At 37.3% G+C, this 27,665-nt stretch overlaps 1 protein-coding gene across 1 annotated transcript in view; it reads left to right on the top strand.

Annotated features, from left to right (window-relative positions):
• Positions 1 to 1,331: 1,331 nt before the first annotated feature.
• The window catches only part of IFT57 (intraflagellar transport 57), a gene marked incomplete at its 3' end in the record, with an annotated part of 53,019 nt that continues 26,685 nt past the window's right edge, over positions 1,332 to 27,665 (top strand). Inside the window, exons 1-5 of the mRNA XM_084231418.1 lie at positions 1,332 to 1,686; positions 4,128 to 4,290; positions 5,130 to 5,248; positions 8,023 to 8,113; positions 10,095 to 10,163. Coding sequence (XP_084087544.1) covers positions 1,475 to 1,686; positions 4,128 to 4,290; positions 5,130 to 5,248; positions 8,023 to 8,113; positions 10,095 to 10,163 — 654 coding nt within the window. The 5' untranslated portion in view covers positions 1,332 to 1,474. The remainder of the gene's footprint in view (positions 1,687 to 4,127; positions 4,291 to 5,129; positions 5,249 to 8,022; positions 8,114 to 10,094; positions 10,164 to 27,665) is intronic.

Genomic DNA, 27,665 nt, shown 5'->3' with positions numbered 1-27,665 from the left:
AGGCAGTCAACTCAAATTTTCACTTATCTCAATTAAAAGCATCTCATTAATAACTTGTAGTAAACCATTTTATTAACTTAACCAATTCTCAGTGGCTTATCCCCTTTGGTTATTTTCTACATAAGTTAGTTATTTTATGATTTCCTTTCTTTGGTAGACAGAAAAAGGTATTTGTCTTTCTACTTTGACAGCTTTATTAGTATCAGAAACAAATCAGTTCTAGACTGATATTAAAATAAAATCTTATGTGCCCATTTTTTCCTAACAAAAACAATTATTGCATATATATATCAATTATCAGTTATGTCAAGAAATGTGACTTCTATATTCCGTAGTAGCAGGTACAAACATCAGAGATCCCCCCAAAAATCAAATTATAAACAAACACATGTTCAACATTTTGACGTAGGTTTTGATTTTTTTTTTTTACCAAAAAATCTCCGCACATCTACCACTTACCTTATCACTTACCTCACTTTTTATGTAGCTGTTGAGAAAACTGCTTGATACACAAGGCTTTGAGAATTGCATAGCTCTGGTCAGGTGTTTTCTTGTGTTTTCTAGATCAATAGCTGCACAGTAGAGTAGTAATACTCCCCTTTAGAGCTATAGTGCAGGAAATTCAAAGGAAATTCCCTTTCCCTTGTTGATTTTAACGAGAAACTCCAAAACTTTATACTACATGTGATGATTTTGAAACATAAAACAACAGGATGTAAGTTTAGAGTTCAGGCTTCTAGAACATATCCTTTTCAATGCTTCCTTTCTGCTCATCCAGTCTGTCTTCTCCAGAACACTGGAGAAAAAACAGGGTTAATAGAATACTTAGAGCCTTATAATAGACTGCTAATTAGAGAAAGACTAAAATTAGGAAACAAAAAGCTGTCATTGAAAAGTTTCTGTGGCAAAGGGGAGCCTACGATATCAATTTTCTTTAAAACTGTGAAAACTTAATTTCGAGAAGAAAAACAAAATATCAGTGGGCTAGCGTCCTTCGATGCTTTGCGACTTGCTCTCCTTTTAATTTTTCAAGCCCAGTGGCTCAGTGGACTGTTCAGCGGCTCTGGGGTCCCACCAGGTCCTACAGCCCAGTCACCGAGCCCCCGCCCGCCAGCACAAGAAAAACACCCGAGGCCCCGCCTCCGTCGCCTTTAAGAGGAAGCGGGTGGAGACGCGACGGACGTGAGGCGCCGGGGCCACGCCCCCAAGCGGGGCGGGGCTGCCTTCAGGCCGCCTTCTCGGAGGCAGGGAAAGGGGTGGGGTCTTGTGTGATGTCATTCGAGAGCCCGCCCTGATTGGAGGGAACTTAGAAGAGTCCGGAGAAGGAGGCGGAGTCTAGTTGCCCTGGTGACGGGTTGCCAGGTGGTCGCCTGGTTACGGTTCGAGGCGGTCCTGGCTGCTGCGGTGCTTGAGGCAGAGGCCGCCGCGATCTGTGGGCCGGAGCCCACGCCGGGCCCTTTCTGACTGTTCTGGGATGGCATCCGCCGCGGCAGTCGTCACGCCGTCGGGTTTAGAGGATGGGGTGTCTCGGTCCCGCGGTGAAGGGGCGGGGGAGGTAGTCGTGGAGCGGGGCCCCGGCGCGGCCTACCACATGTTCGTGGTGATGGAGGACTTGGTGGAGAAGCTGAAGCTGCTCCGCTATGAGGAGGAGCTCCTCCGGAAAAACAACCTGAAGCCCCCGTCCAGGTGGGTGTCCTCGTCCCTGAGAGCCTGGGTGTCGGCTGCGCCCGGGGGAGCCTTCCTCTGGCCTGGGGTACACCGAGTGCGGGTTAGCAAGTACTTACCTCCATCTTCCTAGGGAGAAAGGGGCACTTCACCCAAACTTGGAGTTGGAGCTCACTGAGTTTAGACTTGCATTTTTTGTAGGGAGAGTAAACAAGTTTTGGAAGGGCAGGAAGACAGCTTGTCTAGTCTTTAAAGCACCCACAAACCGCTACAAAACACAAACTTTTTTTTTCTGATTATAGAAGTAATAAAAGTACCGATTGTAGAAAAGCACAAAATGTGTAGAAAATACTAAAATCACCAATAATCGCATCTCCAGAGATGAAATTATATCTGTCTCCAGTTTTGTTTTTTTCCTGAAAGAGCCGGCAACATAGAAACTTGCTGAGCACTTAATAATGCTGTTAGTAAACTTGTTGACTCTTTGCTCTGGTTTAAAAGACTTCTTTCTATTTCTGCAATACCAGTACTCCAGAAACTGATAAGTGGAAAAGAAACAAAATTACACTTATGGAATTGTCTCTTTATGATAGAACCTGAAGTTCTGCCCTTGTGTGGGAAAAAGACACCCGTATTCTAAGGGCCTGCCTTTAGTATCTGAGGGTAAAGGACAGGTAGCACTTTCTTCCCTAATCAATATAGTTAGGGATAATCAGATCAATGTTTTACACCACTTTCTTCACATTAATACTTAAATTTGTTGATTTCATTGTGTAAGAGGCAATTTAAATTAACAATCTGTAGTACAATCTCTTAATGGCTATATCTAGGCTCAGATAATTTGCCATCATAGTTTTTATCTCAGTCCTTAGTCTCTTCCTGTAATTTAAATTTTAAAATATGTAGGTTTTTATGGAAACTGTCCATATTTGTAAGTCAGTCCAAGGCTAGAGAAAAAGTCGTGTTGCTTGATGAATGATAAAAATTGTAGGATTGGGAATTATTACTTAACTGAGTTAACCCAAATAGTATAAACAAACAGCATTTTCTGTATTAATAAAAATGTATTTTTCCCAAGTATATTTTTCAAACTAAAGAATATTGCCTTAAGGTTCTATTGATATACTCTGTATACTATTTACTCAGAAGTTCAACAGGAAGCTTTGAATCATGGATGTGCATGGAACTATCTAGTCCAATGGTTCTCAGTTTGGTCACCAGACCAGCAACATCAGCATATCCTGAGAACTTATTAAAAATACAATTCCACAGGCTCTTTCCCTTATCTACTGTATCAGAAATTCTAGGGGGTAGGATTCTGCCTTTTAACAAGACTTCCAGGTGATTATGAAGCATCTGCAAATTTGAGAACCACTGCCCTGTCCTATAGTATGTATCAATGTCCATTTCTCTGTCCTGGGGTTATCAGTCTATAAGGAGAAGATGAGTTATTAAGAGTGGGTTCTCTGAAAGGATTGGTAAGCATACATCTGGTAGGATTTCATGGCCCTTTTTTCTAACCGGTTATCTATCCGGTTTCCTGTTATCATCCAGAGTATTTACACTTACCGTGCAGGAAAAAGTTTGTGAAGCATGGTGTATAGCACTGTGCTGATTCTTATGAAAAACAGTTATAATAGGTATAAATACATCATAAACATAATAGCAATAGCTATACATGGAAATGCAAAATAAAATCTTTGATCAAACTGAACTTGTTGCTAGCAAGTTTTATATCTAATTTGTTTAGGTATATATCATGATGCTCCATGGACTGTTTTTAGAAGGGTCAGGGATTTGGCAAATGTCAACAAATGTTTGTTAGACGGGGGTTGTCATAGGCAGTGGTTCTTAATCCTGGCTGCGCCTTAGAACCATCTGGGATGGTCTTTTGAACTAGATCTATACTGAGGCTCTGATTTAATCCACGAGGGAAGAAGCAACGTTTGACCCTTCCCCAAAAGTTTCAAGAGCTCCTTAGTTGTTCGAATAAGCTGTCAAGGCAAAACAAATATTTAACAAAACTGATAGAGCAGAAACAGTAAGTAAAGATATTAATGATATTGTTTGTAAAAACTATAAAAATGCATGATGAATAATTGTTAAGGTTTTTAAACTGAAATACTCCTAATTCCATTTTGACAAGGTATTCTTTTATTAGTAATTCTTGACACATACATGATTTTGGAAAAAATAAAAATACTGTTTTTTTAACATGTTCTGCTTATTTTGGGTGTGACTCTGATTTAGTATGTGTAATAGTAATTATCCTAATCCTAATCCTGTTGATTAGAAGTTTTAATGTGAGTCTTCTAGATTGCTAGAAACTTGAAAGGGTAAATTAGCATTGTCTCTTGATTTTAAGGGAAAAATAAGTCTTTGGATATTTGGGACTTAGCTCCTTTAGTGACTGTAGACTTAATTGCAGTATTTTATATTCCTCCTCTCTTCTTTTGAAACAGACACTATTTTGCATTGCCTACCAACCCTGGTGAACAGTTCTACATGTTTTGCACTCTTGCCGCTTGGTTGATTAACAAAGCAGGACGTCCCTTTGAACAGCCTCAAGAATATGATGACCCTAATGCAACAATATCTAACATATTATCTGAGCTTCGCTCATTTGTAAGTGTAAACAGATCTCTTCTGCATATTTTCAAGTTATGGTTTTTAATATTGGTAACTAAACTATACATTTTAGATGAATCCTCCATGATTCATATATATATTATATATTTATATATTATATATACATATATATTTGTATATTATATATATAATTGTGTATGGATTTGTGTTCAGGTAAAACCTCAGAATGTTTGATAGTATAACATTAGTACACTTCTAAAAATGTTCACTGTATACTCTTTATAACCCTAAGTGATAATAATTTTCTTAATCTTGATATGTCTCAAAAGTAAATATATGGTTGCTTAGTTCCCTTCTGAAAAATGACCAAAAAAAAAAAAAACAAAACACTAGGAGATTGAAACACTTTATATTTTGAAAGGGAACTTTGATTTAATAGACCATGATAGCAGTTGATCTTTTCATTTCTGACTTTTCCTGGGGATAAGCAGTAAGAATTTTTGGCATGTGTGTTATTAATTTTTGACATGTGAATCACTCTGTCCTTCACATGGTTGTTTAACGATATGATACCAAGCTAGTAGTTTTACTTATTTTTCACCATAACAAGATCAGTGATTTGTTCTGCTGCCATAAGGTTATTGCCTTTTAATTTGATACTTTGACAATAAAATGTCTTTATTTCCTTTTAGTGTTTTAGTTATCAATAGATTAAAAAAGAGTAAAGAGATGGAGTTCTAAGAAGGAATGTAATTATAGTTATTTTAAATCATATTTGAATAAGAGTAGTGATATTTTTATTCAGCAATGCTTTGCCTAAAATATTTTGACATTGGGAATATAAATAATAAAGCACTATTATTTTTGTATTTCAGGGGAGAACTGCAGATTTTCCTCCTTCAAAATTAAAGTCAGGTTATGGAGAGCATGTATGCTATGTTCTTGACTGTTTAGCTGAAGAAGCATTAAAATACATTGGTTTTACCTGGAAAAGGTAAACATTTTCCTTTTCTAGTGATAGAAATTTTATGTACATAGATTTTTTTCCTCTAAGGTTTCAGAGCTATTTAATTGAACCCATGAGTATTTTCTCTTGACTATTCTAAACTAAAAATGCCACAGGTGATTAGGAAAGGCAGTATACACAATATTGGGATGATTATCTGGTGTCTTCAAAAACCTGTTCTGATATTTTTTTAATTAATTTTTTTTATTTTTTACATCATTGTTCATTTTTAAACAATATTTGCTTCCCCCCACCCCCTCAGTGTAGTCCCCATAGAGTTTCCTTCACCACTGCAGCTGTGCACCATCACCTCAGTCCCGTTCTCCCTCCCTCTGATCCCTCTCCTACCTCCTTCCCTGCAGTATGTCTCTGATTTATAATTGTCTGTTTTTGTTTTGTTGTGCTTTGCACTGTTATTATTTTTTACACTGATGTCTTATTTGATTCCCCTGTATTCCTGCAATAAGTGAAACTATGCAATACTTTTCTTTTTCCTTCTGGCTTATTTCACTGAAGATAATCCCTTCTAGCTCCATCCACGTTGCGGCGAATGGCATGAGTTTATCTTTTTTGATTGCTGAATAATATTCCATTGTGTGTATATACCATATCTTCTTGATCCAGTCATCTATTTTTGGGCATTTGGGTTGTTTCCAGGTTTTACCTATTGTGAATAGTGCTGCAATAAACATGGGGGTACAGGTGGTCTTTTGAAGCAATGTGTTTGTGTCCTTTGGGTAGATCCCTAGGAGTGGAATTGCCAGGTCATATGAGACGGAGTGGAGAGCAGAACAGGGCAATCTACTGAAATACACTGCTAAGGGGAACAACAAGCCAGACAGGAGAGGTCTGTTACACCATGTGGGTTAGCTACCTGGCTGGGGATCGAGCTCATGCGACAGTGGCTGGCAATAGCTTGATAGCATTGAGACTTTAATCACTGTGCCATCAGGGAAGCCCAATTCAGGAATTTTTTTTTTTAAGTCTCTTTGCATTTGTTTATTTACATATACAAAGTATATACATGGGGATACATTGGGATTATTGGTAGATTAAAGATTTTGGAAGGCAGTGTTCAGGTAAGACATGAGCAAGTACTGATTTTAGATTAGAATCAACTTCTGTAGAGAGGTGTATGTATTGTACCTGTTACTATTTTTTAATCTATGTTTAATAATATTTTCTCAGTTAAATAGTCTAATCCCTGTTAACAAGTACTTTTAAAAACTTGCTTGACTTATGTTTTTATCAGCTTGACCCAAATGAAATTACTAATATTCAGCTATTTTTAATTAAAAAATGGCCATTTCATATGCTTCAACCTAAGCATTAGCACTTAGTGCGATATAAAGAATAATTATATGGTCCATATTACTTTTTTATTAGATTCTAAAATAAGTCATCAGATGTCCTGTTCCATTTGGCAGTTTTTTAAATTATAGCTACTGTATTATAAATTTACAAGAAATTAATTACTATCTCACCCACTATTCAATCTTATACTTTATTTCTGGGCCTATTTTATTTTTGACACTTTATTGTGATTTGGATAATTAATGAGGACTAAATACACATGAGCGAAGCAGATGGAGGAAAACTGAAAGTAGGTATGAGAGAATATAACAGTTTGTAGCATGTAAATTACATAGAAGCTGCATATTTATATACCTAAATATGGCAAAATTAATCCTACAAGAACATTACCTTTGAAATGTTGTTGTTATCTATTCTAATCAATAAAAAAAAATCAAGAAATTTATTCTTTAAGAAGATTGGTTTGGTACACATTCCTTATCATTTAATGATGATTTTTGTTAATCTACCTGGGCATGGATTTTTTTTTTTTAATATTTATTTATTTATGCAAGCACTGGGTACAGTCAGAAGCACAGGAGAAGGAGAGAATTCACCAGAGCCAGATCGGGGAACAGCACAGACAGACTGACGAAATACACTGCTGAGGGGAGCCGTGGGCGCGGTAGGAGAGGTCTGCACACCATGTGGGACCCTCACCGGCGGCCGGGGATCAAACGGGCACTGCAGAGGCTGCGGGCAGCTTTGCCGCCCAGTGCTCAACTGCTGCACCACCAGGGGAGGCCAGGCATGGATTTTTAAAATGTTTCCAGAAATAAACCCAGATACTTGGGATATCTTTAATTTAGGAAATCCATGTCAAGTTCTTGTTGTTGTTGTTGTTTTTTGCATAGAAGAACTGAGGTGTAGGCCAGAGGTGTGGGGGATGAGAGGATTCACCAGAGACAGAGTGGGGAGCAGGACAGGCAAATTTGTTGAAATACACTGCTAAGGGAAGCAGTGGGCAAGACAGGAAAAGGTCTCCTGTACCATATGTGGGTTAGCTCCTTGGCCAGGAATTGAACTCAGGCCGCAGAAGTGAGAGCTCGGAGACTTAACCCCAAGGCCGCCAGGGAGGCCATATGTCATTAATCTTGATGGAGAAGTGATGATTCAATATTTGTGTGAGGATCACTGATTAGACTTTGGAAATTAAAATAAACCTGGAACTTTTTATATTGCCTCCATCAATGTAAATTTCAGGTTGATCAAAGATGTTAATATGAAAAATGAAGCTATCGGAGTAATAAGATCAAAGCGATGTGGGATGTGAGCATTTAACAGTGATTTTGGAAGGGGGTGCAAAAACAGGACAATGTCTGGCTTAAAAGGGAGACTTTAGAATTCATCTTTTTGTCCTGCTAGATTTTTTTTTAGCTCTCAGTTCATAGTAAACCTTATTATTTTAGGCCAACATACCCAGTGGAAGAATTAGAAGAAGAAACTGTTCCAGAAGATGATGCAGAATTAACATTAAATAAAGTAGATGAAGAATTTGTGGTACGTATGTTGTTGAACTTTTTGTTCATTTCACTTTTATATTCCCTTTCATTCTCTTAGTTAGCGCAGACCTCCATTTTCCAAAATATATTTCATTTCATTATTTCTAGAGAAGAAAAGCTTTTAAATGGAGTGCCAAGTATCAGTCATTTAGGCCTATGATTAAGATTGTTGTTCTCTTATGATTAAGGTCTGAATTTAGCAGAGGTTCTTAAGCTGTAGATCACTAGTTATATGAGTACACATTTTTTTTTTTTTAAAGATTTATTTATTTATTTATACAAGCACTGGGCACAGTCAGAAGTGCGGGAGGGTGAGAGAATTCACCAGAGCCAGAGTGGGGAGCAGAACAGGCAGAAGGACCGAAGTACACTGCTGAGGGGAGCAGTGGGCGGCAGGAGAGGTCCACGCGCCATGTGGGACCCTCCTCAGGTGGCCGGGGAGCAGCCGGGGATCGAACCGGTGCTGCAGAGGCTGCAGGCAGCTTCGCAACCCAGCGCTCAACCACTGCGCCACTGGGGAGGCCCTGAGTACACATTTTATTAATGACCATTCATGATTTTGAATAGGCTGTAAATAATAAAAAATAATTTAAAAATCTACTGTCTTATGACCATACTCAAGACCTTTCTTGAAGGATTGCCTCTGAGGCTGTTAGTTCCCTTATATCATGTCTCTTGAATATTTTTCTTTTCTCTATTCTTTACTTTCATTATATTATTCTAAGGGTTTCCTTCTTGTTTTTCCATTCCTTTTGTTAAGGAGAACTGTATCACTGCCAAAAAGCTGTTGGATATTACTTCATTTTGTTGCCAGACACTGTGGGGTGACTCAAGGGTGGTAGAGATAATTTTTGACAGTAAAGTTCTGCTGTAGTCATTTAGACACTAGAAATCTTCAGTTTTGGACTGTTTTGGGCATATCAAGATAGGATATATTGATAAGTACAAGGGAAAAAAAAGAGTATTTATCATGATAGATTCTTACCTGCTAATAGAATCATATCCTTAGTAATTGGTAGTAAGAGAATTAAGAATGCATGTTTGTCAAAGAAATGGTAGAAAATTGGTAGTATTCCCAAATTACTGAGATTAGTATCCTCTATTTTAAAGCCATTTTTTCTAGGTCTTCAGTTTATATTCCTTTTTAATGTTCTCTTAATAATATTTAGTAACTTTAATTCCTTTTTAATACACACTGTTAAAGATTTTTTCTTATTTTTGTTCAGTCTACTACAGTTCAACAAGTTTTATTGATCATCTATGTAAATAGTACTGATTAGGTCATTGTAAAAACATTATAAGCTTGACTTCTCTCCTGTGGGCATTCAGTCATTGACATTTCTATCATTTACCATGGTTAAGTAGACTATCATTAGTACAAACTCAGAATAGACTGAATTAGTTTTCAAAGTTGTGCATCTTTAGTTATGCTTAAGATTTAAGATGTTAATAGACAAGTTTTGACTTAACCTTTTCTTCACTGCCACCTCCCTAAAAATGTAAGCACTTGAGTGTGTGGAATCTGCATTTATATTATTTCATATTTTGTTAAAATCTTTCCAGTTCTGCAAAGATTCATGCAGTTCTTATATCTTAGTGGCTCCCTCTCCACCCTGGGTTTCTGAGTAGCTCAGAAAGTTGCTTTCTATTCTTTTTTTGTGGTTTTTTTTTAGATTTATTTTTTATTTATTTATGCATACAAGAACTGGGGTGTAGCTCAGAAGTGCAGGGGGTGAGAGGATTCAGTAGAGACAATGTGGAGAGCAGAACAGGTGGATCTACTGAGATGCACTGCTGAGAGGAACAATTGGGACAGGAGAGGTCTGCTGTGCCGTGTGGATTATTTCCATGGCTAGGATTGAGCTCATGCCACATTAGTCTTTATATTGAGTATAGTATATTATTTGAAAAACTGGAAATACTTTTTTAAAATTGTAAGTTTTATAATAATTAACTTTTAAAACTTTCATTTTCCTAAGGAAGAGGAGACAGACAATGAAGAAAACTTTATTGATCTCAACGTTCTAAAGGCCCAGACCTATCGGTTGGTAAGTTACTTGGGATAAATACAGGACCAACAAGCTGGAAATTGAAGCAAGTAAAAACTGTTGGTGTGCTGGAAATTGAAGGAAGTTGGCCATTATTTTATGTGTTGTTTGAAAAGCAGCTTTCAAAATTGTTTCCCTATATATAAATGTTATGGTATAGCAAATACAAAATCCAGAGGAGTAAGTAGGGCAACTGCTCTATACCATGGGGAATCACCATAGTGCCTGTATTGCAAACCGAAAATAATTTTCTTTCTAGATGTTATTTCTTTAATGGAAAAACAAATTATTCCATTTTAATTTATTTTCCATTATATGCTCCAATATTAAATGGTCTTGATTGTAAGAAGAAATTTAAATTCTTTTAAATAAAATGGTTTATATTAAGACTGCTATATAAATAAGTAGTCAGACATTGCTTTAAGTCAGTTTGTCTTTTTCAATTAGGAAATAAATTCAGTCTATAAAAGAAAACCCACTATATTTCAAAAGTATATGTGAAATTTTTGCAGTTTCTCAATATGTATGTTATATTTCAATAAAGTGATTCTTGTTACACATTCAAAAAGTTACCTATGGAATATATTTTTATTTGTCCTTTATTTAATTTTTGTCTAATTCTACAAACAAGTTTGGCTCTACAATAGGTTTGGGTTCCTACCATGAAGAATTCTTTGGCTACCCCACCCAGGATGGTCTCATCATTTATCATTTACTGCCTCAGTATTGTTAGTCAGCATTAGTTGTTATTATTAATGATATGTGTGTGTGTCCTTCCTATTTGAGATGTAATAGAATTTTGTGGCTAACTTGCCTGAGTGTGTGAGCTGACTTTAATACTTTTAATACTTAATATGTATCTGACCTTGGGCAGGTTTTCAAACTTCTTTAACATCTTCATCTGTAAAATAAAGATAAAAGTATTACCTTTTTCATAGGACTTTTTTTTTTTAAAGATTTATTTATTTATTTCTACAAGCACTGGGTACAGTCAGAAGCGCAGGAGGGTGAGAGAATTCACCAGAGTCAGAGCAGAGAGCTGAGCAGGCAGACTGACGAAATACACTGCTGAGGGGAGCAGCGGGCGTCAGGAGAGGTCTGTGTGCCGTGTGGGACCCTCACCTGGTGGCCGGGGCTCGAACCGGCGCTGCAGAGGCTGCAGGCAGCTTCGCAGCCCAGCGCTTAACCGCTGCACCACTGGGGAGGCCCTTTCATAGGACTTTTAAAGATTAAAAGAGTTACTACATGTAAAGCATTTAGGATGTCTGGCACATAGAATATGCTTGATAAGTATTGGCAAAACCAAAATCATATCTTTCCTCCAAAACCTCCCTCTCAAATTTGATTTGTATAAGGTCAAAGATAATAATCACTTTTTGTATTGTTCATAGTGTAACACAGTTAAATGAATGAATGAAGTATTTTTTATTGCTCAACTGAAAGTTATATTGGGATAATATGTTAGCATTTAAATCTAAGCAAATTAGCTCTAGTTGGAACAATACATTTACAGATCCCAGTGCAATTTTCTTTTTCTTTTCTTTTTTTTTTAAGATTCATTGTATTTATTTATGCATGCAAAAGCTGGGGTGTAGGCCAGAGGCATGGGGTGGGGAGAGGATTCACCAGAGACAGAGGAAGGAGCAGAACAGGCAGACTGACTGAAATATACTGCTGAGGGGAGCAGCAGGGAAGACAGGAGAGGTCTACTGCGCCATGTGGGTTAGCTCCCTGGCTGGGGATCAAATTCATGCTATGGTGGCTGCCAATATAGCTTGAGAGTTCTGAAACTTGCACCACCAGGGAGACCCAACACAGTGTAGTTTTCAAAGTACCTTAAAATGTATTCTTTTACTGAACTCATGAGGTTTTTGGGTAGATGTATTATCTCCATTTTAGAGGTACAAAAACTGACATAAACGTGGGACAATTTAATCTCTTACAAAGTTAATGAATTACAGTAGCTGAATTTAAGCTCAGTTTCTCCAAGCCGTAAGTCCACCTTTTTTCCTTTTACTGTATAACAAGCATTCAGTAGTATATAAAACAGATGCTTAGTGTTCCTGTATGTGTTGAAGATGATTATGATGATGACAAAGTATTCCTCAAAGTATGAGGGGGGGGAAAGTAGAGATGAATACACAGTATTCTCACATAGAACCTATCATTGGGTTGTTCATTCTTTTATTGATGATATAAACAGAGGCCCAGAAAGGTCCTTGAGATTCCTTCTGGACAAAATAGTGTGAGTATTGGGAAGGATCAAGGTCATCTAATTTGCCTCTACCACTTCTCTAGTGGTCCTGATATTAATCTTCACCTCAGTTAGCTATTTAAAGAAGGGGTTCCCCCTACCTGTGCCTTCATAAATTACCTTAAATATTACTAGATCCTTTAGACAAAGATTCTGTAACATCTTCTCTTTGGAACTAAGACAGTGAGGTTGTGTCTTTGCGAGACAAAATCTGGATACCAGGTGTTTGTGGATGGTCATCCATGAAAAACTAATGAGGCAGAAAGCCCTTTCATATTTTAAAAAATCTGGCAAGCTTATGATGTTGCCCACTGAAGCCATCTGCCTGTGACAGCTGTATCTGACTATAGCTTAGGCCCAATTCTGACTGTAGTTCAGGCTGCTCTTTCCCCAAGACAGAATTGCTATACAGGTTAGTAACAGATTTAAGGCTGTATATTTCATGCAGCAGGTGGAATCACAATGCAGAAGAAATATTATTTTAATAAAGTTTAATGTGAAAAATTCCTCACTAGAACAAGAATGATATATACTGTCTAGGAAATTGAAGCACTAAATGTATATGTGACTGTGCCATCCGAGCAATATATGAATTACAGCAAGCCTTCTCTACCTGTGGTTTTGAAACAATAGGTGCTTCTCCAGTCATTCTCTACCCCCTCACCCAACTTTGTCTTCACAGATAGATTCTGGTATTGCACTGATTTCTGATTTTATTGTCCCTCGCACCACTGAAGTGCAAGCTCCTCCAGAGCAGGACTTTTTTACATGTGTGTGGTATGTAGAAGTTACTCAATATGAAATAATATTGAAGGAATACATACATCAATGAATGCTATTTTGCATTTGAAATTTTGTAAGCAAGGTGTAGTTTAATCTTCATTGAGAAATGAGCTTCTCAATAACTGCTTCCTCTTCTATGTACCATGTAGAATAATTCAGGGAGAAAATCTACTTCTGTTCCTTTATTTCATTAAATAAAGTATGGCTAGACCCTGACAAGCATGCTTTAAAGTATGATAATTCAAGAAGATGTGATAAAAGGAACAAGAAAGAATGCAAATGAAAAAGACATGTTGCAGATTATATTCTCTGGAAGTAGATGCTGAGACAGTTTGGGGTGCAAGAGGCATATTATAAACAGACACTGTAAAAGGAAGGGGAAGGAAAGCAGGATTAGACAGAAGGGAAGTCTAACTCTGATGCAGGCCTGGCAAAGCCCTGACCAACTTGGTGAGGTTACCTGCTTGGCTCAGTTCCTGGAGCAGGCTGCCCGGGAAGGGCACACGCCCAGGTAAAGGAGCCCTCTGCTGGTGAGACAGAGCCTGAGTGGGCTGACAGCAGGACACTGCTGGCCATACTCCCTGCAACTGAGCAGCAAATCCTTCTTTGAAAGGAGGCCTGACCACTTTCCTGATTACCACAACGTCCTTGAAGCCTGTAACTGCTATTTTGAAGAATTTATTAAAAGATATGGTGTGGCTATTGACTAACTTTTGAAAGGTCTGTCTAATGGGATTATGCCACAGTAGTAGTTTTCATGAATATTGAAAATTATGTTTTAAGACAAAGGTTCCTCCAATTTGATCATGAATGCTTGTAAAGATCAAATTGGTTTGAGAAGTAGGAACATTTCAGCTTATTTATTTACTTTGATTTAAAATACATTTTTTAAACCTTATTATTATTGCATGGTTCCTGTAGTTCTATGATTGTGCCACATACATCCCAAGAAATTAACTCCTGCTTGAGGGATTGCTGTAGTTTACAAGGTTTCATCTGTAAATTAGTTCTTTGAATTTTGATTTCATTTTTCTTACAAGGGAAACAAATATGAATGGATATTAAGTTTCAAGGCTAGCTCACAGAGTCACACAGTCTCTCTTCCCTCTGATCCTTCAAATGTCCTTGAAATCTGAAATTTAACCCAAGCCTCCCTCAGCATGGTCATGGAGAGAACATTGGTGCTGTATTCAGGCTCTGGCAGTTGTCCTGTGGCAGTTAGGGGTGCAGTGGGACGTTCAGAGATGTGAGGGGTGAGAGCAGGGAAGGAAGACTGGTAGGAAGGTGTTAGGGAGGTGTTTGGACCATTTCTATTTCTAACTCAAGTAAGTCAATTGGAAACTGCCTGCGTGTTCATGGTAGCTACGCTGTAATTACGCGTGGTCTTTTGTAGCTCCCCTCCATTCTGAAGCTCAATAGAATCACAGCAACAGTGTTCTGGCAGCATAACGCAGATGTGTCATTCTCCTCCCCCAGTGAAAAAAAGATGGGAGGGAAGCTGTGCGCTCTCCGAATTCTATTTTTAAATGCCCATCACTGCATTTCAAAACATTTTTTTCAAACATGCCATAGATACCATTCTTCTTTGAGATGCTAAATTTGAGGTTTTAGAAACCAAATCCTGAGTTACACAGCATAAAACCAACTATCTCAAAAGGTTTAAATACAATTGGTTTTTAATTACTTAGCAAAAAATTCATTGTACCAAGAATGAGGATTTTTAGCTTAAAAAGCAAAAGCTATAAGGAAGTAAAAATCTGGACTGAGAATAAAAACATCATTTCAGCTTTAGTTTATAGAATATTCTCTCGGCAAGTCTAAAATATTACAATTAAAGGGGGGGAGATGGATCTACTTTGGTTAATATCTAAAACACTTCCAATTTTCTTTATTTTATATATGATTTATACTTCCCTTCTGGACAAAATGTTCTTTCTGAGCAATACAGGAAAAAAATACAAACTATTCTACCACATATTTGCTCCATAGATTATCACTGGTTCTCATTCCTGCTTAAGGAAATGTTTTCTTTTTTCCCCTTTCCTAAAACATGTTAGTCCTCCTGTCTATGTTGTGATTTGGAGAGGTCTATGATTGGTATTTCACTGAAAAAACTATTAAAACACCACATGTTTGAGTGTGGCAAAACACATTATGACTGAATAAATGCTTTCACTTCTCTGATAACTTGCTTGCACCACTCCATCAGTTTTACCTCTGGAGTTGAATAGGAAATATGGGTTAAAGAAAAAAGCTGTGCGCCTCACTGTAGAGAAGGCTCAAACCACAGTTCTTAGTGGTTTTAAAAGAGAGTTTTTGCTTGATCTTCAATGTGGGGTTTGAAGTTACACTTGACATAGGAAAAGTCCTTATTTCCATCCTGATTTTATTGTGAGCCTAGCAAGAAGGAAGGAGTCTAGCAAGGACTTTTCAAGGTCTTTTCCAGATCTAGGTCCTTACATTCAATGTAGATGCAATAGTGGAAATAGCCTGACCGTGTGTCCCTGACCCTATGACCATATGACCATGAATTAATTTCATTGTGACTCTACTTAACTGTAAAATGAAGATACAGTGCTTCTCAAGGTTGTTTGTGAGATTAATATAACTTAACTGTACAGCACCTAGAATGGTACTGGTATAGAGTTGCCCTTGATGTATTTCTTATTTTTTATAGTTTTTCACCTTTCTTAGAGATTAGAATTAGTTGTGAACTTTCTTATATACCATAGAAGAATAGAAAAGGCTGCAATCTCTCAGTCTCTAGATCGCCATAACTGAAAAAAAAAATGCTCAGGGCATTTTTTAGTAAAAACTTACGTAAGACATAAGATATCAAGAAACTTGCATTTTGATATAAATTAGGAAACCTGGTGATCCCTTGGCTTTATGGTCATAATCTGTCATGTGGATACTTACTGAAGATCCACTAGACTAAATCTGTTGTCACATAAGTTCTCCCCTATAGAAATGATAAATGGGAATTTGTTGAAAAGAAATATAATTTTTGTAGGAAATCATTTGAGAGCTGTCATTTTATAAAAGCATGGGTTATATTTCCTTAATACTAATTGTAGATACTTATTATGTATCTCAATATTAGTAGGCAGGTACTTAGAATATAGGCTTCTTTCAGCCCTGTATAGAGTTATATCCTTTAACCCCCATCATCACCCACCCCTATTTGTGTCAGTACTTTGAATACCAGACTAATGATTCACTGTCATCCAGGACATCTAGTTACTCACTAAAATTTGTGAAATATCTTACATATCCATTACTTCAGCTGTCTTCAGAGCCAGGTCCTCTTCTCATTTTGTGTATTTCAACATGATATTCAGTCTTTCAATCTCACCCCTACCCTTTTCCAAAAATTTTCACTGTATTCCTTTATCTTACTTACCTAAAACATGGCTTTTATCAGGTTATTTTGAATTCAGTAAACATTGATGACTTTCCACTGATCATTGGCCCATTTGTATAAATTATAAAATAAGAGATTTTTGATCTTTCAAGATTCTTAGCATTTTGCCCACATTATCAACCTCATTTTCCTGTTAAGTAACTCTTTTTAAAATTTTTTATTCTTTTAATTGTTATTGAAGTACCACTGTTTTACATCCTTGCTAGTGTTTTTTTTTTTAAAGATTTATTTATTTATTTATTTATTTATTTATTTATTTATACAATAACTGGGTACAGTCAGAAGCATGGGAGGGTGAGAGAATTCACCAGAGCCAGAGCAGGGAGCAGAGCAGGCAGAGGGACCGAAGTACACTGCTGAGGGGAGCAGCGGGCGGCAGGAGAGGTCTGCGCGCCATGCGGGACCCTCCTCTGGTGGCTGGGGAGCAGCCAGGGATCGAACCGGCGCTGCAGAGGCTGCGGGCAGCTTCGCAACCCAGTGCTCAACCGCTGCGCCACCGGGGAGGCCCCTTGCTAGTGTTTTGACAGTACAGAATTTCCTCCGTTGCGTGTAGTCATCATAGAACTCTCACCTTGGAAGCACCCATAGCCCTTCACCATAGTCTATTATGTATACTGCCACCTCCCAAACCCCCATCACCATTCTCAACTCTCCTCCAACAGATGAGTGTATCAGGAAAGTGTAGTGTATACACAATGAAATACTAATCAGTGGTCAGAAAGATAAAATCATGTCATATGTAGCAACATGGATGGAGCTGGGGGGGATTATGCTAAGTGAAATAAGCCAGGAGAAAGATGAATACTGGATGGTGGCACTTATATGTGAAATATAGCGACAACATATATAAACATATGTTGCCACATATTTATATAGCCCAACAAAGGGTCACAAAGACAAATTTTGAAAACAACCCTTTTAAGTTGACCATAGATCTGTGACTATCAGAGGAGACTAATTTCATTTCCAGTAAAAAGTTCCTTTCATAGGATTTCAATGGTCTCATGAACCTATTTGCTTCCATGATATCCCATCCTTCCTTTTTGTCTCTGCCCAAAATGCCTTGCTGTCATCTCTCTATCTGATTCTTAAATCTTTAAGGTTCAGTTCATGTGCTGTTTTCTCAGACACCTTCGTTTATCACCCAGTTCCGTTTAATCCTATGATTCACAAATCTAGAACCTATAAATCTTTTTTTATTTTTTTAAGATTTTATCTATCTATCTATCTATCTATCTATCTATCTATCTATCTATCTATCTATACAAGCACTGGGTACAGTCAGAAGCGCAGGAGGGTGAGAGAATTCACCAGAGCCAGAGCGGAGAGCAGAGCAGGCAGAAGGACCGAAGTACACTGCTGAGGGGAGCAGCGGGCGGCAGGAGAGGTCTGCGCACCATGTGGGACCCTCCTCCGGTGGCCGGGGAGCAGCCGGGGATCGAACCGGCGCTGCAGAGGCTGCGGGCAGCTTCGCAACCCAGCACTCAACCGCTGCGCCACCGGGGAGGCCCTAGAACCTATAAATCTTAATAAAAACATAACTGGAATGTTTCTTCATAATGTTTTTTATCATTCTACTCACTGTCTGTGGACTAGAACAGAACCTGGCATCTAATTGGCACTGAAGATAAATGTGTTGCTTATAACTCTTCTCTGCCTCGCCTTTGGCTGAGAGGACAGAATTCACATTTCTCACTTTCCTTAGGAAGTATTCCTAAGCCTTACCTCCTCATCTTAACTAAGGTCTTTCACAATGTATTCAAGTCTCTTTGTTCTTTTTTTTTTGTCCCTACTATTTGCCTTCTTAGCCTTTATTCTCTCTTCTTATAATCTTCACAAGCCATGTTCGTTTCCATTTCAACATTGTCACTGATGATATTTTCCTGACAAACACTTGGCTAGTGTCTTTACTATTTACATCCCATAGATTCTTGTAAGTGTAGCTTCAGTCTTACTATCACCATTAAAACATACTTTTTCCTTCTATTCAAGCTTCTAAAGCATTTACCACCTGTACCTACCATTTTTAGAACATTAATTGAGATATTTTTACTGTTCATTGATAATAACCTTACATTTTTTGAAAGTGAGGTTATCCCTTATTTAAAAGAATGAACATATACCAACAAATCAGACAACATAGACATAATAGACAAATCCTTAGAAATATATAATCTTCCAAGACTGACTCATGAAGAAATAGTAAATTTGAATAGACTGATTACTATTAAGGAGATTAGGTCTGTAATCAAAAATCTTCCAACAAACAGAAGTGTAGGACCATACAACTTTATTGATCAATTATATCAAGCATTCAAAGAAGACTTAATATCTAATTCTTTAAAAAAAAAAATGAAGGAAGAGGACATTTCCTAACTCTTTTTACCAGAATTACCCTTGTACCCAAATCAGGCAAGGACATATCACACATACATATAAATCACACATACTTACAAATAAAACCATGAAAAATATAAAGAAGAATGTAAAAATTTCACAAATCCCAACACTAGATATAAGCATTTATAGTTTTTCATCTGTAAATTTCCCTGAAGTTATGTAAGATGCTAACATTTGGTAGATGAAAGCTATATGAGAATTCTTTGTGCTATTGTACAATTTTTTTGTAAGTCTGAAAGAAGTTATGATACCAACACAGAAATAGATTAGTAAAGTAGTGGAGAATTCATAAGATAATCAAAATATATGATGATATGAAGCAACGCAGAGCAGTGGGGAAAATGAAACAATTCAACAGTGATGGGATATCAGGCTATCCATTTAGAGGTAAAAGGTGGATTCCTTCCTCATATTTTGTACCTGAATAAACCCCTCATGTATCAACAAGGTACAAAATCAAAAACTTGAGTGCCAAGTTATATTCTCATGTGTTAAAATAGTCAAGGTTAAGCATTGAAAGGATTAAAAATAAAAGAATAATACTGACAAATCTGAATTTATAAGAATTAAACCTTATATATGAAGGACTGGGGTGGGGAATATCATAAAGTTAAACACAAGTGATGAACTGAGGGGCATATGGTTGCAACCTATAAGACAAAGAATTGATAGGGATATATATGTGTAAAGGTGTTGCAAAGCTTGTGGTTCTAGTGTAATATTGCTTAGACCTTGCCATTTACTAATGTTGTGATATGGGGACAATTGCCTAAATGCTCAGTATATCAGTTTTATTACTTGCAAAAATGGAATAAGACTCTCTTGATTCATGGCATTATTATTGGGTATTTAATTCATATGTGAAAGTTTCTAGTAGTATTTCTAGCATATAATAATAATGATAGTAACTGCTAAAATATATTATGCACTTATTATGTACCAGGGACTATATTTTAAAATATCATCTAGGGTCTCCCCGGTGGCGCAGCGGTTGAGCACTGGGTTGTGAAGCTGCCCGCAGCCTCTGCAGCGCCAGTTCAATCCCCGGCTGCTCCCCGGCCACTGGAGGAGGGTCCCACATGGCGCGCACACCTCTCCTGCCACCTGCTGCTCCCCTCAGCAGTCTCCTTCGGTCCTTCTGCCTGTTCTGCTCCCTGCTCTGACTCTGATGAATTCTCTCACCCTCCTGCGCTTCTGACTGTACCCAGTGCTTATAAATAAACAAACAAACAAATAAATAAATAAATAAATCTTAAAAATATATATATATATCATCTAATTTAATCTTCACATCAACCCTTCCAGTGAAGAAGATACTATTATCACCCTTTTACATATGAGAACCCTGAAATTTAGAGTTTAAGTAACCAATAGCTAGGAAGTGGTGGAGATGCAGTTTGAACAGAAATGGTATTTTATATCCATTCTGTCAACATTTACAATATATTGTTCGATCCTCAAACCAGCATAGTTTCCTTTCCTTGAGTCTTGGGACAATTTAATCTTGACAGTTATTTGGAATTTTAAGTCCCTTTCAGTAGGTATATTAATTTTGCTCTTCAACTATATTTGTGCACTGGTATATCCATGAGGTTACTATTTCAAATAAAGTCAGGCCATAATGAATTAAACTTAATTTATTCACTCTACAACATTAAGAATAATGTCCATAAGTGTGCTGTTATACATTCTTCTTTGGGTATACTTCCTTTGGTTTTATTTTTAGAAAAGTAAAAATATCAGAGACGAGTTTACCTTAGCACTTAGTGTATATTAAAGTAAAGTTATAGCAAAATTTTGATTTATTAATCATAAATACTATTGTAAGTTGAATTCTCATTGAAAAATAACCAGATTTCTTATTGGAAAATTAAATTGAAGAGGTATTGAAGAAGCTTTTTTTTTTCCATTTGTGTGAACATAATTTATTCAAATTTACATAACAATTCAGGATAATGTTTCTTTAAACAAGACCAAAAACAAGTAGTACTGTTGAGGGTATGGAGAGAAAGGAATCCTCTTACACTGTTAATAGGAATGTAGACTGGCCCAGCCCCTAAAGTAAGCAGTGTGGAGTTTTCTCAAGAGACTAAAACTAGATCTGCCATATGACCCAGAAATTTCACTCCTAGGTATCTACCCAAAGAGCACAAAAACACTAATTCGAAAGGAAACCTGCACACTTATGTTTATAGCCTCACTATTTACAAAAGTCAAGATATGGAAACAGATGAGTAGATCAAAAGGATGTGGTATAGACACAGTGGAATACTGCTGAGTGATCAAAGATAAACTCTTGACTGCAACAACATAGATGGAGCTTGCAGAGATTATGTTAAGTGAAATACACCAGAAGGGGAAGATAAATACTGGATGCTGTCAAAGACAAGGAAAACTAAATACTAAATACTAAATATGGAATGTGGAAAAACCAAGCAAAGGGTCAAAGACAAACATTAAAACCAACACTTGAAAACTAACCATAGATCTGAAGTATCTAGAAGGAGAGAGGGGGAAAGAAAGAAAGGGATGAGAAAAGGGAGGAAAGGGAGAACACAATGGACTGAGGTGAAGGACTATGAGTGCTGTGTTGGTGGCAGGAGAGCTAAGGTGACTACACCGAGCTTTTACTAACAAGAACGTAAAACAGGGCCTCCCCGGTATTGAGCGCTGGGTTGCGAAGCTTCCCGAGGCCTCTGCGGCGCCAGTTCGATCCCCAGCTGCTCCCCGGCCACCAGAGGAGGGTCCCACATGGCGCGCAGACCTCTCCTGCCGCCCGCTGCTCCCCTCAGCAGTGTCCTTCGGTCCTTCTGCCTGCTCTGCTCCCCACTCTGGCTCCGGTGAAGTCTCTCATCCTCCCGCGCTTCTGACTGTACCCAGTGCTTGTATAAATAAATAAATAAATAAATCTTTAAAAAAAAAAAAGGAACGTAAAACAATGGTACTTCATTAAAAATTTTTTAAATGCATTTAAAAGTCAAAAAATGAAAAGCAAATAGCATTTAAAAGTCATAAAACTTTATTTTAATGATCTTAAAATTGAACTTAAAAAAACTTATGAACTTCATTCATTTAAAGACAGAGGCTACCATCTGTCTGTTTCTTTTGAATTAATTTCAAAGTTAGGGCTTAATTTAGTTATTCAGAAAAAATCTAAAAATACCTTTTATATAGTATTAAATTAAACATTTTCATCATAGTAATATAGTGTAGAATCATGTAAAACCCAATTTAGAAGGAAAATGGTGAATCAAACTCAATCTGTGCTTCTTTAATCATGAAGAAGAATTGATGTGAAAGTTTTAACTCTGCTTTAAATATGATTTGTTAAAATCATTGTTTTTCAAGGGAACATTCTTCATCATTGAAATAACTTTCTATCTAGCCTTTTATTGCTAGATGTAAAGACAAGGAAAACTAAATACCCTTAGGAGAAACCCTGTTTATTGTGTAATGATACAATATATTTAGCACTTAGCTTCTTGGGAACCTACCCTATCTTGAACAAAGAATTAAATGAGGGAAAATGCATACAAGTTCTCTGAGCAACCAAAATAGTTATAATGAATTCCGTTTTAAAAAATTCTATAAGGAGTCCCAAACTCATCTCCTTCTTGAGCTCTCAGTTCCCCATCCCCATTTATTCTGTGCCCCCCCACCCCCACTTTCATGCTTTGCCTAAATTCTAACAAGCTTGGATACTAGGCTTCTAAACCCACAGCAGTTTCAGAGAGGGAACAGGTGCCATAGGCAATGAAAGAGATTGCCAAAGGTGATCCCTAGTGACAGGGAGCACCTTAAAAGTAGACATACGAATGCAAAAATTGTAGTTCTGGGATCATTTAATGTATATGAGATGTCTATAATGTATGTCCAGATTTCTCAGACCTGTGGGCATCATTTTGTTACAGACTATTATAATACGATATATCAAGAAAAAATTAAATTATGGCCAGTGAATATCAGCATTTACTAGCATCCAGTATCTAGTCTAGCAGCACATCGTCCTAAGAAGTTAGAATTTTGACTTGGCAAATGAAGCACTGCCACTTGCTCTTGCTTCATCACCAGCTTAGGATTGGGATGTCCTGGCCCTCCTTCATCTCCCATTTTCACCTAGAAGACAGAGAGCACAGTTTCTATTTTGACACTCATGATCGAAGTGTTCCCATCTAGTTTCTCACCTGAACTTGTAATATCTCTGTCTCTTCTAACTCTTGGGTCTACCCACACAGCCATATATGTTCCCTTTACCAGGTAAGGTGTTTCTTAATCAGTGATCAAGGGAAGTAATGCACTGTATCTGTAGTCAGGTTTTAGAAACACTGCCTTACCCTACCCCTAGCTTTCTGTCTTCTTTATTTCCCAGTGATGAAATGTGTTAACCAGAGCTACTGTTCAATCTGACTTGGACCTTAGGGATCAAAAAGATCCTATAGTTCCAGACTTTTGTGGTTATAGGCAGAGCTGAAATAAGTTCCATGGTAATCCCTGCTAGTATCAGTAAGTCAGTCAACATTGCTCTATCTAGTAACCTTTTAGACTCCTTATCCTATGGTATTTTCCAATAATGTGTGTGTAGTACATATTAGAAATAGATTTAACCCAAAGAGATTTTTTTTTAAGTTCTTAGCTTAAGATGTCACTTCATCAGGTGTACCATGACCGTTGCTCCCACTGTCTTTCATCTGTAACAATTTCTTGTGTTAATGAGTTTTTCTATTAGTGTCAGGTCCATTACTCCCTCTGCTGGTATTTATGGTGTACCTGGAGTGTCCAGAATTAACTAAGAAGTGAAGATATTTTGAAGGTGTATCAGATTTAGTATTCACACTTAACCTAGTATGACCAGAACACCTTTGTATTACTCTACAGGCCATCTATCCAACAGCTTTGAGGCTGCAAAGGGCTTTATTTACCTCAGCTGACCTCCCTTACCGATATGCTGGTCTTCCCCTGTTTTACCCCTGTAACCATAGACCAACTACATCCAATTGTGTATATTTATTATTATATGTGTATGTATATACACACACACACACAACACACACGCATACACACAGAGAGGGAGAGAGAGAGAACACCGAATTTCTGTAACTGTTTAATGACTCCATTAATATTACCTGAGAAAAAGAAATGTTACAAGAACAGAATTCTGAGCAAGCTGTTAACATTACATCCTTGAACTGACTTTGGTAGTATGTCCCACTGTTTGAACTCAGGGTTGCCTAATAGGATGGTTTACAGTGTTTAATTTCCTTTGACATTCTTAGGAGGGTCAATTCTTAACAGTTTCTATGTCTTAGGATTGATGATTACTCCCATTAACTAGCCTTAGACCCTTCCTAATTGTAAACTCTTTGAAGGCAGGTATTAAATTTTTTTATCTTTCCACACTGAGCACAGTGCCTGAATTCTAATGGTGCTTGTTGCAAGAGCTTAAGAAATGGCTTATTGGTAAATTAATTAATTATAAATGAGACTTCTGGATAGCCTATGTCTTACTGAGCTTTTAATTGTTTCTTCAGCAGTATTAACAGGAAAAAGCTATTTCCCAAGAACTATGCTTTTTCTTAGTTAATGTTTCAAGGAGGGACTTTTGCTATGATTATACAAAATTTTGATTAAATAGAAACAGCAGTTTATTTCTCTTTTGCTAATAGCTCTACATAAAATACCACTTGTTCAATGGGAAAAAAAAATTGAAAAGGAAACATTTTTTCAAAGCATTATAACCTAGGCATGGTATAGTTTTAAAATCATTTATACTTCATATGTAGGGCTTGCTGATTTTATGTATCCAGCTGTTAGGCATTGGGAAACTTTGTATAAGGACTGAAGTTACGAAATAAATGTGCAAACAAGCAAGTAGAAAGAGACTGTATTGTTGGGTAGGTTAATGCTGCTGTATCAAGCTTAATGTTCTCTTTTCACCCTTTCTTCATTTGGTAAGTAGGCCATTTCCCCCAGTATATTAACTGTGGCCTCAGAGTGAGTGAACACTTTTGAGCCATTGCATAAAATAATTTTAGGACATTGGGAGTAGGAGTAGCAAATCATTGCTTACAGGAACCAAATAATAAACTCAGTAGGGTAAATACAGCCTACTAAGTAGCCCAATATACAAATAAGATATGCCCTGGAATATCTTAATGCAGTGCTTGATCTTCATGCACCCTACTAACTCTTAGATTCTAAATCTGATTCAAACCAAATCACTGCTAACCCATTGCCTTTGTGAAAATTAGATGGTGCACTTCATTGAGCAGCAATTATTGAGTGTTTGTGCTCAAACTGAAGAATCCTGTGTTGGGGCCTGGAGCAGGTGGGAATGTAGATGGGTACCTCCTGTGGTCCTGTTTGGTGGGCCCGAACTCAACCCTCTTGTAAGGTAGGAAATAAGAAGAGCTGAGAAGGGAATGGGGTTGGGGAGTACTGGATCAGGGATTTAATCAGCATCAGACTTCAGTTCTCCCAGACAGCAGTTCATAAATCATTTATTTTTAAATCAATGACCAAAATATCCATGAAGAATCATGCAAAACTGCTTCAGAGAAACTGCTACTGTCTCCCTTTGATGAGATGTAGAGGCCAATAACCCTAACAGGAGCAAGCCTATGTTTATACATCCCCTGCCCCCCAGTGTTAGGGTTCACATACATCTTTCCGCCTCAACAAGTCTACCTTGTTTGGTAGAGAAGATGAATGTATCAGAATTGGGAATGAATATAGGCTGTGCCAGTGAGTGTGCAAGTACCTGGCTCTTCCAAGCATGTTATGAGTGCAAGCGTGAATTTACATGACAGAACTTTCTTCATGGCTTTAGATTTCGGCAGGGAAACCCAGTGTCTCCACACCTACTGTCACATATATTCCTTTTTTTTTTTAATATTTATTTATTTTGTTTATGTATGGAAGAACTGTAGGGTAAGCCAGAAGTACAGGGAGTAAGAGGATTCACTAGAGACAGAGTGGGGAATAGATAGGCGGATCCGCTGAAATACACTGCTGAGGGGAGCAGTGGGCAACACAGGAGCAGTCTGCTGCGCCATGTCACATATATTCTTATATAACTTAACACATGTCCACTTTCCACCTACCCCTCTCTAGTTATGTGCTCTTGTGCTTCCTTGGATTCATTTTATATATACATAATGTTTTAGTAAGTACTCAAAATAATACAATGTTTCTATATTTAAATGAGCTCCTTAGTGTTTAAACTAGAATCTTGAACTTTTTCACTTGGAATTTCCACATTTGCAGAAACTAATGCTATTTTTTTAAACTTCTGGTTTTTTAAATAGATTGGTATCTGAGTAAATTAGACAACATACTGTAAAATGTAAAAGCATCGACTGGTTATCCATTCTCTAACAGTGAGATTTGAATTATATAACCCCCTAAATTCTAAAAAAAAGCAATATACATTTAATGTTCAGGCTCTGGGCCTGTCCAGGACTTGCTAATATGAGCTAGGAGTCAGGGAAGAAAGGCTTTCTTATGTCAGCAGTGCTCCAGAGACTTGGCTGGAAATAAGTTTAGAACCCCCAAAATCTCATGTTCCCAGCAAATATATAACCCCCAGCATAAGGTTATTGTTCAACTTAGTGTTAAAATGGATTGGAAAGATTAGCTTAATGAACCTTCATTTAAGAAGGGTCTCTTAGTGACAAATTCACGCAAATGGAATTTAACTGTGAGGTTGTTTATAGTCTTTTTATTTTTAAAATCTGTATGTGAAAAATTTTAAACATACAAAATTAAAAGATAATGAACCCGTATGTGACATGACATAATTTCGACAGTTGACATTTTGTCTGTCATGTTTCCTATATAACTCTTTCCTTTTTCTCTTTGCCCCGTAGAATATTAGAGTAAATTTCAACATCATATCAATTTGCCTATTAATATTTCATCATTTATCTCTAATTTATAAGAACCTTTTCTTTAATGTAACCATCTCATTACCTTATCTATAAAATAAACAATAATTCCTTAATGTCATTTAATATTCTTCCATATTCAGATTTCCTTGATTGCTCAAGATCTTTGTATAGATTGTTCAAATTAAAGTCTTTTAGGGCCTCCCTGGTGGCGCAGCGGTTGAGCGCTGGGTTGCGAAGCTGCCAGCAGCCTCTGCAGCGCCAGTTCGATCCCTGGCTGCTCCCCGGCCACTGGAGGAGGGTCCCACAAGGCGCACAGACCTCTCCTGCCGCCCACTGCTCCCCTCAATAGTGTACTTCGGTCCTTCTGCCTGCTCTGCTCCCCGCTCTGACTCTGGTGAATTCTCTCACCCTCCTGCGCTTCTGACTGTACCCAGTGCTTGTATAAATAAATAAATAAATCTTTAAAAAAAAAAATACCTAACTCAGAAAAAGCAAAAATTGCTATCAAAATTAATGTTTTAGAAGTTTTCTCTCTAAATCATTAATTGCATATTCTTTATGTTTTTAGACCCATATATGTTTACTGCTAAATCGTGAAGGACTGGGAAAGTGGTAGGGGGGAAGGTTTTCCTTTTGTGATTCAGTAACAAATAAATTGATTTTATTTCTCAAAAGCAGAAACCAAATGCAGACATTTGACCCCCATCCTGTTTGAGTTCAAATAGATATTAAACACATTTTAAAATTGTTATTGT

Source organism: Talpa europaea (genome assembly GCF_964194135.1).
Source record: "Talpa europaea genome assembly, chromosome: 4".
Taxonomy (NCBI): Eukaryota; Metazoa; Chordata; class Mammalia; order Eulipotyphla; family Talpidae; genus Talpa; species Talpa europaea.
The sequence above is the reverse complement of the archived record's forward strand: the minus strand, read 5'-3'. Positions and strand labels throughout refer to the sequence as shown.